The sequence below is a fragment of the Dinoponera quadriceps genome, unplaced genomic scaffold (assembly GCF_001313825.1).
Source record: "Dinoponera quadriceps isolate SergipeBrazil2010 unplaced genomic scaffold, ASM131382v1 scaffold3289, whole genome shotgun sequence".
In the NCBI taxonomy this organism is placed as follows: domain Eukaryota; kingdom Metazoa; phylum Arthropoda; class Insecta; order Hymenoptera; family Formicidae; genus Dinoponera; species Dinoponera quadriceps.
In genome coordinates, this window is record NW_014558238.1 from 1293324 (window position 1) to 1305485 (window position 12162).

The window sequence follows — 12162 nt, forward strand, 5'->3', positions numbered from 1 at the left end:
CATATGGTTGCGTCAGTTGTCAGTTTACACATATCTTATAACACCTTACAATCTTACACAGGGTGTCCCGAAATCGAGGAAAATTCCTCTCGGTGCCCTTTATGAACATTCGAAGTTCCTGCGTCTAATTTCAGAACACCCTGATTACAATCTCTCTTACTTTTCTTTCCGACCTTCTTCCACAAATCAAACCGATCCCTGACATCGCAACGATATTTCGTTCCACCTTTCGTCCAAGACCGGATTACACGCCTAATTGACAGTCGACAACCGGTCACATCTTCTGACAATTCCAAGAAGAGAACCTTGACAGGGTCACAGGGTCATCCGGTCTCCCTCTCGCCGGTGGTGGTGCGGCGCATAAGCAGCGCCTAGTGTAGGACGGTTTGCGGTGGATGCGGCGTCGCGACGCCAAAGCGGGCGGGCGAGCTTTCGGTTGCGCGCGGCACTCCCCCGCTCGATATCCGCTGCGGCAAAAGATCCGGATCTGCCGGCCGCCTGGTAGCGGGCAAACCGTCGGTGGTAACGACGATAGCGGTGGTGGCGGCGACGGTGGTGGGAGCAGCCTCCGTTTTATTTCTGTCCCGGCTTCGTCGGGACCGGTCTCGCGAGAGTGCACGCGCGAGTACACCTCTCGCGCGCGTACGCGAGGAACGGACTCCACCGGACAGAACTAACCCGCGAGAACCGGGGGGGGTAGCGACATGGAGGATAGTTACACGGTGCACAGGCGTCGCAAGGCGGCCGCCAGGAAACGCGAGAAGACGCCCGACCCTTCGTCGAGGGGCGCGTCGCGCATGGACGCCACGGACGACGAGGACGAAGAGAGGCGCGCCCGGATGGAGAGGATGGCCGAGGAAGCGGAGAAGATGGAGCAGCTGCAGGAGGACAACAGGCTGTCACAGCAGCAGGATGCGCCGCCGAAGGAGCCGGAGAACAAGCGAGAGAAGAGGCAGGAGCCGCAGCCTGCCGCTAGGAAGAAAGAGAAGCATTCCGCGAATGTGGATGATGACATGGTCGCTATTCGCGCCGAAGTGGCCGCCAAGTCGTCAGCTGGGAATAGTCCGAAGACGACACGTGAGACTGACGTTGCCGCCGCCGCGGCAGCGGCTGCCGACAGCACGCGGCCGGTAAAGCAGACGGCCGAAGACGATGAGAAAGAAGCGACCAAGCCTGAAGTCACGCAGGTGGTCAAGGAAACGTCGGGGACGGCGAAGGAGGCGAGCATCGCCGAGCCCGCGAAACCCAGTGAGGCCGTCCGTAAGGTGGAGAGACGCTTGAAGAAGAGGTCGAAGGAACGCGTCGAGAGGTACAGTCGATCGACGGACTCCAGCGACATGGACGAGAGGAGCGAGTCAGCTCGAAGAAGAACGAAGTCACCCGAGGCATCGAGAGCCCGGCTGAAGAAGACGAGCGGGAAGAGCCGAGGCGGCAGCGACCCGGAGACTCAGAAGAGGGACCCCGAGAAGCTGAATCGCGAGAAGAGATCGTCGAGCGGACACAAACTGGAGGACGTCGAGCCACGAGCGAGAGAGAGCGTCGAGAAGTCGCGTCCGAGACCCTACAGTCAGACCGAAGACACGGAGTCCGAGGAGCCGAGGGTAATGAAGAAGAGCGAGAGCTTCCCGCAGAAGTCCACCGAGGAGCGCGTCATCAAGAGGTCCTCGACCGACTTGAAGAAACAGATCATCCCATTAAGTAACGACAGTCTGATCGAGGACTTCGCGAGGGCGCAGAGGCAGTATCTGCTGAGGGAGCGCAGTATCCTGGAGCCGGAGCCCGCGGACGAGTTCCAAGACGCGGCCGAAGTGAGTTTTCCGAGGAGGCGGAAGCTCAATCTGGCGCACACCGACAGCGAAGACGTTTCAGACGAGAAGGTCCTTCAGGAAGTGGCGCAGCCCTCCGATGCGGCCGGCGAGCAGAAGAGCTCCCAATTGTCTTGGCTGGCCTTCTGGCGCAGGGAGAAGGTGGATCGGAAGAACAAGGAAGACGGAGAAGACAAGGATGTCACGGAGGAAAAGGTAGAAGATAAACCGAAGCCCGCTTCGAAGCCCGAAGAGACGAGGGAAATGAGGAGGCAAGAGGCCCCGGAGAAGGTCACGCTGTTGGACTTCTTCAGGGCTCTGAGGGACGTCGTCAACGAGTTCAAGGCCTTCATGGCGCAGAACCCACGAGAGACGACGATCATGAGGAGGATGCGCAATCGCTGCGCAGCCGGGCTGATACTGATAATCATCTACTGCGGCCTCGGCGCCTTCGTCTTCCGGTTCGTCGAAGGTGCCTTCGAGACCTTCTACAAGTGCGGCGTGAAGCGCGTGAAGAGGGACTTCTTGGACAGCCTGTGGAACTACAGTCATAATTTGCGAGAGGACGACTGGAAGAGCATGGCGCGCAAGAAGCTGATGGAGTTCGAGGAGCAACTGCACACCGCCCACGAGGCTGGCGTGCACAGCTACAGCGGCCAGAAGAGTTGGAGCTTCTTGAACGCGGTCGGGTATTGTCTCTCTGTCATCACCACCATCGGTGAGGATTAATGCGTCTTGAGGCGCGTCAAGTCGGGAGTAATTTTGCCCTCTCTCTTTCTCTTTTCGACTTTTGACCGACTGATAAAATCATCTCTCAACGCCACTTTTCCAGGGGGTTCACAATCGTGTGATATTTTATTCGATTTCTCCCGCCATTCTCCCTAACTTCGACTGTCTAGCAAGTCAAGAAAAGACGGGGAGCGATTCACAGCTCGATCTTATATTTGAGATCGTCTTAATTTCATCTCAAAATACTGTATAGTCGATAAAGCGACCTTTATAGAACCTTGAGATGAAATTGAGACGTTCTTAAGTATAAGGTCGAGCTATAAATATCGTCTTTTGTTTTTTCTTGATTTTTTAGTCAATAGCAGATAGAGGATATCGACGAAGCGGCGCAAGATCGAGAGAGATATTCTTGCGGTTTTCGCCGGGAGTAACTTCTTCCAGCTGAAGATATTTTTACCGGATACTACCTTCTATTGTCTTTGTCTTCTGTACGATGTCAATTATATTTAAAGTGCCGATAGTGACGGCGCAATATCGAGCATTCTGAAAGGGTGAATTGGCGTAACATCAGCGATGCATTTTATTCGATGCGACATGGAGTACACGCGGATAGATATATCGAATCTGAGAGTTGAGCGCGGACAAGTTTCGCGGTCCGCTTGACGTAAAAGGTTTTATGGGTACCGTATTGATTTTCCGACACACGAATGCAGCGGAATTCTGATGTGTTGTGTCCGAGGTGTGTCCAAAGATATGCGCACGCGTTCTTGTGGACAAAAGTTGATCCAAAACAATACGTGTTTCGTTAAACGTCAAAGGGAAACGCTCGTGCACGGAGATATATGCATATCTACTTTAGACGGAAGATTTAGGGCTAAAGCCTGTAAAGATGTAAAAATAAAAATTGGAGGATGGATATCTTATATCTTAATTATTATTAAATATTAAATTTTATATATATCTCACGCGACACGCAAGTTTAAGAGATGTTTCAGAAACGTCTCTTAGACGTTTTTAAAACGTCTTGAGACGTTTTCTAGATATGCGCGTCGCGCGCGTGAGATGTGTGATTTAACAATATATAACATAATTAATAATGACGAATGAAATAATAAATGTAAATTCCAATTTCTACTCTTTGTTTTACGGATTTTAGTTCTCCCTTATATTTTCTAGGAGATATTTATTATTACTAAATTAATAAAAATCGTGATCATAATATATTATAACGATAAAATAAAAACTGGGTCGTAATAAATCAATTAAATCGATTATTTTTTTCTTTTGATCAGTCTAAAAATCGATTTGTTGGAATGCTGGGTGGGTACCCGATGCGGCTTAAATCGCGAGGGGAACGCGATAAATTTGGACCGTGAACGAAAAAGCTCGTGGTATCATCGTGTTACGCAATGCTCGCAGTTCCTAAGGTTGTTTAACAATCTGCGAAAAAGCGCACGTCGAATTCTCGCGATCATGCAGGTGCGACCGTTAGATTGTATTATTTGCTGAGTCAGTTACACTGGTTGTTTCTTTCATTGTGCGAGTCAAGATATATTACGATATTTACGAGGAAACAACAACCGTCGCACGAGCACGGCCGTTGAATAATCTAAACTTAGATTTACTCGCGACGTAAACGCGCTGCTCTCGCAACGTCGATTCAGATCGACACAAACAAAATAAGTTACGGCCGCGTTAGAAATTTATTCCATATACATAATCTCCAATTAAATCTGACAATATAATCGGGGAATTTCACGACGTTGAGCAAATATGGCATATATCTCAATATATGGCATAAATCAATATTATATCATTATTATACACATTGTCCGCCACCGTGACAATGATAGAATCGTAAAATGGATGATTCCTCTTGTAAAAATAAATAAAAAATAGAGAGCAAATTTTTTTTACAAGACTGTCCTCGAGAAAATAAATTTTGTTGAAAATTTCGTGAAAATTTTTTCGCCGAATACTGTTTGAATCAAACTACACTTATGGATCTATCGATTTTTTGAAGGTTCGTGAAAAAAATCTGTTATATTTTCGTTTTATTTTTGCATAAGGGGAATTACCTTTCGCACGATTCCATCATGATTACAGCCGAACTCTATGTCACCGTGATATCGTACTGTAGCTACTGAACTGGAAGACTTGCAATTTCAGGATACGGACACATCTCACCGAGCACGACCACGGGTAGAGCCATTACGATCGTTTACGCTATCTTCGGTATCCCGATGTTCCTCATTATCTTGGCTGACTTCGGTAAATTATTTACGCGAGGTATCAAGTTCCTGTGGGCATTCGTGAGGAGGCTGTACTACACCGGCAGCTGCCGCAAAGTTCGTGGCACTGTACCCGTTCAGGTGAGATTTTTCCACATCATTATCCCGTGCTTTTTCTCAGTTTTACTTGATGTTCGCCTTTACCCTTCATTTTTTCCTTGCACTCTTATCTTCTCCACAGTAAAACATTTTGCGTTACGACCCACGCAAATTTTTACGTTTTTACTTTAATAAAGTGAATATATTAATTTAACATATTTGTATATCCTTTACATATTCCCCATATTAAAGTAACGCCAAAATTTAAGCGGACCGTTTGTAACAGAAAATTTTTCACCCCGTTCTTACCCTCTCTTTGTCCTTGATTTTTTTTGCTCACGCTCGATTCACTCGGTCGCACATCGACTTAACCCGGTTCCGAATCGTTGCGTCGCAAATTGCAGGAAGTCATGAAGGGTGTGCAGCTCGTCTACGACCTCGCAAAGTTCCGGCGGCCCTCGCAGATGAATCCCGAGGACGTCGAGGAGATGCAGAAGCAACAGGCGCAGCAACCGCAAACAGTCCTGAATCTGGACGCGAACGCGCCGGACTCGCCGGGAACACCCGCGTTGTCGGCGTTCGCCGTCGACGACGAGTTCAATCTGCCGATCTCGGTGGCGATATTCATCCTGCTCGGCTACATATTCGTAGGCGCTACCCTGTACTACATGTGGGAGGACTGGGGCTTCTTCGAGAGCTTCTACTTCGTCTTCATCTCCATGAGCACCATCGGCTTCGGCGATTACGTGCCAAAGGTGATTATTTCGGGATTGAATATCGATCGAATTACACTCTTTGCGATGGACGCCTTGCAGATACGTTTCCGTGAACTTGTTTGACGACACTTTGTACTTAGATTCCTTTAGTAACCGATTTAGTAGCGATCGATCGAGAGGTGAACCGCACAAAGTCGAAGTAGAACTTAGCGAGAGCTCGTTTCTCACGTTGCGATTCATCTTCATTTGCATCATTCGTAGGAACGGTGAGAATCCGCGAGAATTCGAAATTTGATTTGCCCTTAGCGTTTTCTTTCAATCAGGCCCCGATCGAATCTCACTTGCGATCCCACGACAGTCTTGTATAGTGAATGATTAATTTACTTTCGTGTTTCTCTCTTTCACGGTGGCGCTCAGATGGTAAGCTTCTTTACGCGTCTACACACACACACACGCGCGCACACGCACGTACACACATATTTCCTCAACGGGACCGTATATCATCATGATGTATTCGTTGTTTCTTTTTTTTTCGCACGCTTATTTTCATTCACGCAAGTCGTTTCGTTATGATAGTGAACATACCGACGCGCACATGCCGCGCAGAGCAGAATTTAACGAATTCGTTGATTGATTGATCTAGCACCCCATATACATGATGTGTTCGATAGTATACCTGGTGTTTGGCCTGGCGCTCACGTCCATGTGCATCAACGTCGTACAGGTGAGAGACGAGAATTCACTATAAGGTAAAAGCGCTGACCAATAATACCTGGCAGCGTCTTTAACTCTGGACACTATCGCCGTCTCATTCCTTCTAATAAGAATAATCAAATCTCCGATGCAGAATAAAAATGTTCTCTTGTTTATACAGCACTCTCTTATAGTATTTTTAATAATTCGATGATTACTATATATTTACGTCGCTAATTTAATGACACAATGATGACCGCGTCCTGATGGTAACCCGGTGAAACTACGCGTCGGAAAGATATCGTTCGTTAATCTGATCGAATTAACTCGAATCACGCCGCCAGGTGATGCTGTCGGACTCGTTCAAGCAGGCGAGCCAGAAGATCGGAGCCACGATCGGCTTTGAAGTCGCCGAGGACGACAACTCGGTGAAACCCGCGGCACCGCCGCCTGTCGAGGTCGCAGACGTCCACATGAGCATGAAGGAGTCCGAAAGCGAAGAGAAGATCGCGCCCAAGGCCAAGCAGGAGGACGTCGACCTGTAGATGCATTTCTTCCAGAAACTCTCGACCCGATCGTTCGCTCGCTCGCTCGCTCGTTCTCTCTCTCTCTCTCTCTCTCTCTCTCGCCTGCTCATTTCGCGAAACGCGTGCGATCTATCCGGCCTTAAGAGTAAGAGTCCGCTGGCTTACGCAACACGGAAGCGCACTAATTGCCGCAGCACGCACGCAATCAAAGCTTCGAGGTACAAATACGCCGTCGGGCTCGTCTTTACGCGACGAGAATCCCGCGACTCGCAACTCACAACTCACAACGTCGAAGAGAGCGGATTTTTCGGACGGGGCTGTGTTTGCGAATTGATTTCGATCGAACCAGATAATTTCCAGACAGCACAAATATCCGAAAGGCGTCTCAAAGGCGTCCGAAAGATGTCTGAAAAATATAAGGCGTCCTTTGGATGCCTTCAAACATCTTTCCGAAAATTGTACTGTCTGGAAATTGATTTCTATTAAAGGACTCTAAACTGATATTACTTCAATGGAAGCTAATATAATCAGTATTTGTGTGAATTTTTGTTGAGAAATCTGCCGTAAACTCAGGTACTTTCAAGACCTATCGACCATCTCCGATCTCCGCGGGTGTCTCATTGGAGGTAAAGACGGTCCGAATCATATCGGCGACGTCGGCGATGAAAACTTCTCGAGCACAATTTTACGTCCGTCTATCGCGTTGCAGTCGCATCAAACGCACGCGATTCTTTCGAATAAATGTACATATTTCCGAGACGCGTAGAAAGCGACGATGGCGATCTCACGCGAGACCGGGATCTAAATAGTGTCAGTCACAGCGACCGATGAGTACATATGCGAGTCTCTTCGCCCGAAGGGACGAGATTCATCAACTATTTTTGTGAATGGTACATCGAACGGAGAGGAAAAAGACGGTCGCCATTTAGCAGTCGCGCTCTTGCCAAATGCCCGCGGGCCAGATATATACGTCTCGCGACTTATTTTTCGTAGTCTAGAGTCTTTTGACAATAAACATAAGAAAACGCGTATTTTGTATATTTTGTAATCCACGCGATCCGAGTATTTTGCCCTCCGAGTCGATGCTTATGTATTACGCGATGGCACGTAAAGGGGTGCGCGAAGCGATCGACTTTGATGGGGCTTATCCTCGGTCTGCAAATTTTCATCCTTTCTCTGCGACGAATTATCGTATTATTTCGACTTATTAAAACTCCCGTTCGGCTCGAGAGGAAACTACGGCAATACAACTTTCTTATACAAGAAGTTTATTGACGGAAATATGGGATATATACGAGAAAAGACGGGGGAATATATATTCGAAAAATTGTAAAGTAATTCCTGATTTGAAAATGAATTGACGAACTTAAGATTTTACGGTGTGGCCTTCTTTGAGATTTTTGACTTGTTTCCGTTTATCTTTCGCAGATACGTCATTACTTAATGCCGTTGTAATATTTAATGGATTAACTCAGACGGGAGAGTTGCAATTTCCGCGACGGAGACACAAACACTCGTGCCTTTTTAAAAATGAGAGAAATTAGTTGTTGAACGTTTATAGAAATACGCAATGATTTCTGCGTGCGATGAAGTTCGATCCACAATCGTTGCTACTTGGCAGGGATATTATTTTCATTCTACGTTAAAGAAAGCAAAGTGAATGGCTTGGTGAATATGTGGCATCTTTGCGAGTTTACTAGTCGTTGAAAATTCACGTAAATTGTGAAAAAAGTTAAGTGTACGTAAATTTACTACTATAATAAGATACTTATATTAATACTATTGTAATTATTATTATCGAATTTACTTACAAATAAATATATAAGACAGTACATTAATCGTTCAAATTTCATGTTGCGTCTCGCACATCTCCCTTGAATATTGATCGGGTTCAACATGATTAATTAACTTTCAGTAAGATGACGATCGCGCACAGACGTCTCTTTTCAGCGATTTAAATTGAAATAAATCGATACGACTGTTCAGTCGTCGAGAATCAAGCGCTCGAATCGAGATTGAATCGACGCGAAACTCGCACATTTTCACGTCCTATGCCGTTCCATTGGCAGCCCTGTATCTGGACAAAATGTAGCAGCTTCAGTGGGGACCCAAGATGGCCGAAGGATGACAACATACAGCTGTCAGTTGGTGCGAACAACGAAATTTTTTAAGGGGGATTGGAGGGAAAATGTCTCACATTCAGTATGTAGACGAGTTGGTCAAGGAGTACTTGCTCTTCCGAGGCTTTAGTCAAACACTGAAGGCTTTTGACAATGACCTGAAGGCGGAGAAAGAAAAGGGGTTCAGGGTGAGAGTAATTGTACAGAATCACAGTAAACGTAGAGAACGTGTGACACAAGGATTGAAAAACGATAGAACGCCGAATAAAATGAGGATATCGCTCATCGGAATTTCAAATAATCGTACGATACACATTTCTCTCTGACTGTCGAAATGTTTCTCAAATGTTTATTGATACACAGAAATTCGTACAAATGTCAATTACTGATTGCAAGGTATTCTGTCACGTCTGATCAAACAGGTCGACAAAATAGTGGATCAATTAATGCAATACATATACAATTACGACCTGGCGTCATTGAGGGAATTATGGGGACACTTGGATACTAGAATGTTTTGTCGTCTGGAGAGTCACTTCACACCTGCCATCAGAAAGCTGGAGAACGCCGTGCTGAAGATGTACCTGGTGAATGCGGCCGTGAACGGCAAACAAGACAGAATCCAGGAGTTTTTTACCAAAATGGCGCCAGAACTACAGGGTCACTCAGAGTGGAAGGAGTGGTTCGGTATATGCTTCGTTTATTTTGTGTATATACAATAATGCGGGTGTATATGTGAGGTTTTAATTGCTGTATTCTACCATATTGCAGCATTCCCCTTTGTCAAGAATCCCGAAGACAATCCAACTTATTCCGTGCATTTTAGTAAGCAGTGGCATGATACTATGTTGGTATCTTTACATAATTTCCTAGCAACAATCGTTCAAGTAGGTAAAAGGATACTTTTGCTCTGTTCTATTCACGTTTGAATCTAAAGTTAATATCGCTATGAGATATTAAATAACCGATCAATGCTACATATAATGTAGATATTGATTTTTAGTCATGCTGGAGTGCGTGATAGAAAATACAATGCTAATTAAATTTATAAATTTAATATACAATTATCTTAGTGCATGCCACAGCCGACGTTACTCACGATAGACGAGGATACAAACAAGTTAAAACGATTGCAAGAGGAGAATGAACTGCTGAGGCAACGACTGAGCGAGTCCGTCAAAATAGAGAGCATATCGGACGTGAACCCAGGTTCGGCACCCCAGTATCCTCAAATTATGGACGACTTTTATATTATTGCTCAGTACGTATCCGTCCATCGTACGTCATCGTAAAAAAGGAAAAAAAAACCTGATTACAATCTAACACGAGTTTTGGAACTTTTAAATAACAGAGAATCGCCGCTACTGGAAAATCCTAAGACACTGCGAAATCTCATAAGGAACATTGGCGGCGGATCCAGTCCAATTTTAAGTAGAAAACCTGCAACAAACATAAAGAAACTGGTGGAACCTGAAGCAAGCTCGACGAAACGCACCAACACGAAGGGACGAGTGAACTCGATCAGCAAGTCCGAGGCAGTCGCCAAGAGGAGCATCAGCTGTGATTCAAGATTAAGTAGTTCTAGGAAAAGAGACTCTTCTATGGACACTGCTGTCGAGAGGAAAACCAAGGAAAAGATAGATTCCAGTTATATTCTTCTAAGTCAGGTATCACATCAGGACGACTGTCTATCTCACGTCTTTACATTCTGGATTGGCTCCATTATTCGCGCGGAACGTTTACAGGAGGAATACACCGAGCACAAAACCTCCATAATCCAATGCAAGAGCAACGCTAGCGGATCGTACGTCGCGACGGGCGACGCCGACGGTATCATCAAAGTATGGACGCCGATTCCCTCACCAAAGTAAATAATCGCGTGGTTCTCTCTAGCGCGCACGAAATCGCGACACGTATACCTCACCGTCGATCTTCCTCTCCCCTCAGGACCGTTACTACGTTCACCTCCGCCACGGCGAATTCCAACAAAGCCATCACCTCGCTAGACTGGATATCGAAGAACGAACGTTACTTCCTGCACGGCGACAACAACGGTTTAATCCAGCTGCACGACACGCGGGACTGCAAGACACTCTGGGACATTCAGCACGAGAATTCGCGCGTCGTCACCCTGATCTGCAATCCGACGGAGTCGACGTTCGTCTGCTCCGTGTCGAACGGCAGCGAGGGCAAGCTGCTGCTGTACGACATCAAAACTAGGAAGCTCGAGAGGACCCTGTCGATGGAGCAGAACGTCACCGCTCTGTGTTCCGCGTTCAACCACAACGGCCAACTACTTATCACGGGATTGTCCAACGGCAATATACTGATACACGATCTACGGCAAAACGAGATAATCGACAATCTCAACTGCCACTCCAGCCCGATAATCGACATAGAGTTAATCCACGATTTCACGAACATCTGCGCGCAGAGCGAGGACGGTAAACTATGCCAAAGAAGCTTGAATCACTCGGGTAAGATCCTGTGGGAGACCAAGATCAAGATAGAGAAGAACCCCGTGCACGGGAAACTGTTCACCTTCGACCAGAGTGGAAGCTACATGTTACTTTGCACGCAGACCGGAGGCAATATATACAAGGTATATACTTATATATAGGTTCATTTTTCTATCGACACAGCCGTATATCTCTATCGACCGGACCGTTTTCACCTCACCACAGATGCCACCAGGCGCTCAAGGGAAAATTCTAGAGCTAGGCGGACACAAGGGTACCCTGTGCTGCGACTGGTCAACTGCCAATCAATCCGGGACTTGCATAACCGGTGGCGCGGAAGGGAAGGCGCGAGTGTCGACACTACTCTCACCATGATATAGGAACAAAATTAGCATTTGTGTAAATTCGTAAGGCAAAAGATAGTTTACTAAGTTATACGATAGAACGAATATTGTAGATATTATTTTACTCGCTGTGTATCAAAGTCAAAGGGCAACGTGAGCGGCTGTAGTATGTAAGAATGCGTCAAGTAAGATCCCGAGACGTACCGTGTATATCGCCAAAGCGTCGGTAATTTTTGTGTAAAGAAGAAAAAAAAAACAAAAGAAATCAATATATTTTATGGGAAGTACAAGTGAATGCCAATGTATCATCGTGTATCTCGGTAGTTATTAGCAGCTACTGTAATATAATTGTCTTTTATCTTTGAAATGCAATCAGGGACTACGAAACGTAAAGTGTACAGAGAACAAACTATTTATAGGGAGGATGTTACGAAATATC

At 46.2% G+C, this 12162-nt stretch overlaps 2 protein-coding genes across 4 annotated transcripts; both read left to right on the forward strand.

Annotated features, from left to right (window-relative positions):
• The first annotated feature begins 615 nt into the window (after positions 1 to 615).
• On the forward strand, positions 616 to 8632 carry LOC106749731 (trichohyalin). Its single transcript, XM_014629458.1, has 5 exons — positions 616 to 2523; positions 4704 to 4906; positions 5269 to 5619; positions 6224 to 6304; positions 6618 to 8632. Exons 1-5 carry the CDS (start codon positions 705 to 707, stop codon positions 6816 to 6818), a joined length of 2655 nt encoding a protein of 884 aa, XP_014484944.1. The 5' UTR covers positions 616 to 704; the 3' UTR covers positions 6819 to 8632.
• A 223-nt stretch (positions 8633 to 8855) lies between these two features.
• On the forward strand, positions 8856 to 11979 carry LOC106749733 (WD repeat-containing protein 91). 3 transcript variants are annotated; one of them, XM_014629462.1, is made up of 8 exons: positions 8859 to 9108; positions 9343 to 9607; positions 9692 to 9807; positions 9994 to 10181; positions 10272 to 10587; positions 10666 to 10787; positions 10868 to 11522; positions 11605 to 11979. In XM_014629462.1, exons 1-8 carry the CDS (start codon positions 8989 to 8991, stop codon positions 11752 to 11754), a joined length of 1932 nt encoding a protein of 643 aa, XP_014484948.1. In that variant the 5' UTR covers positions 8859 to 8988; the 3' UTR covers positions 11755 to 11979. The 3 variants fall into 3 exon arrangements, with proteins under 3 accessions (XP_014484946.1, XP_014484948.1, XP_014484949.1); XM_014629460.1 differs by having other exon boundaries at positions 8856 to 9108; positions 10272 to 10787; XM_014629463.1 differs by lacking the exon at positions 8859 to 9108 and adding an exon at positions 9116 to 9223 and having other exon boundaries at positions 10272 to 10787.
• The last annotated feature ends 183 nt before the right edge of the window (positions 11980 to 12162 follow it).

Bases quoted from the DNA above. Each gene is read 5' to 3' on its own strand.
- LOC106749731 (XM_014629458.1), top strand. From the start codon at position 705: ATGGAGGATAGTTACACGGTGCACAGGCGTCGCAAGGCGGCCGCCAGG. The intron at 4,907-5,268 runs GTGAGATTTTTC...CGCAAATTGCAG, and splicing joins GTGGCACTGTACCCGTTCAG to GAAGTCATGAAGGGTGTGCA. The intron at 6,305-6,617 runs GTGAGAGACGAG...TCACGCCGCCAG, and splicing joins TGTGCATCAACGTCGTACAG to GTGATGCTGTCGGACTCGTT.
- LOC106749733 (XM_014629460.1), top strand. From the start codon at position 8,989: ATGTCTCACATTCAGTATGTAGACGAGTTGGTCAAGGAGTACTTGCTC. The intron at 9,608-9,691 runs GTATATGCTTCG...ACCATATTGCAG, and splicing joins AGAGTGGAAGGAGTGGTTCG to CATTCCCCTTTGTCAAGAAT. The intron at 9,808-9,993 runs GTAGGTAAAAGG...CAATTATCTTAG, and splicing joins TCCTAGCAACAATCGTTCAA to TGCATGCCACAGCCGACGTT.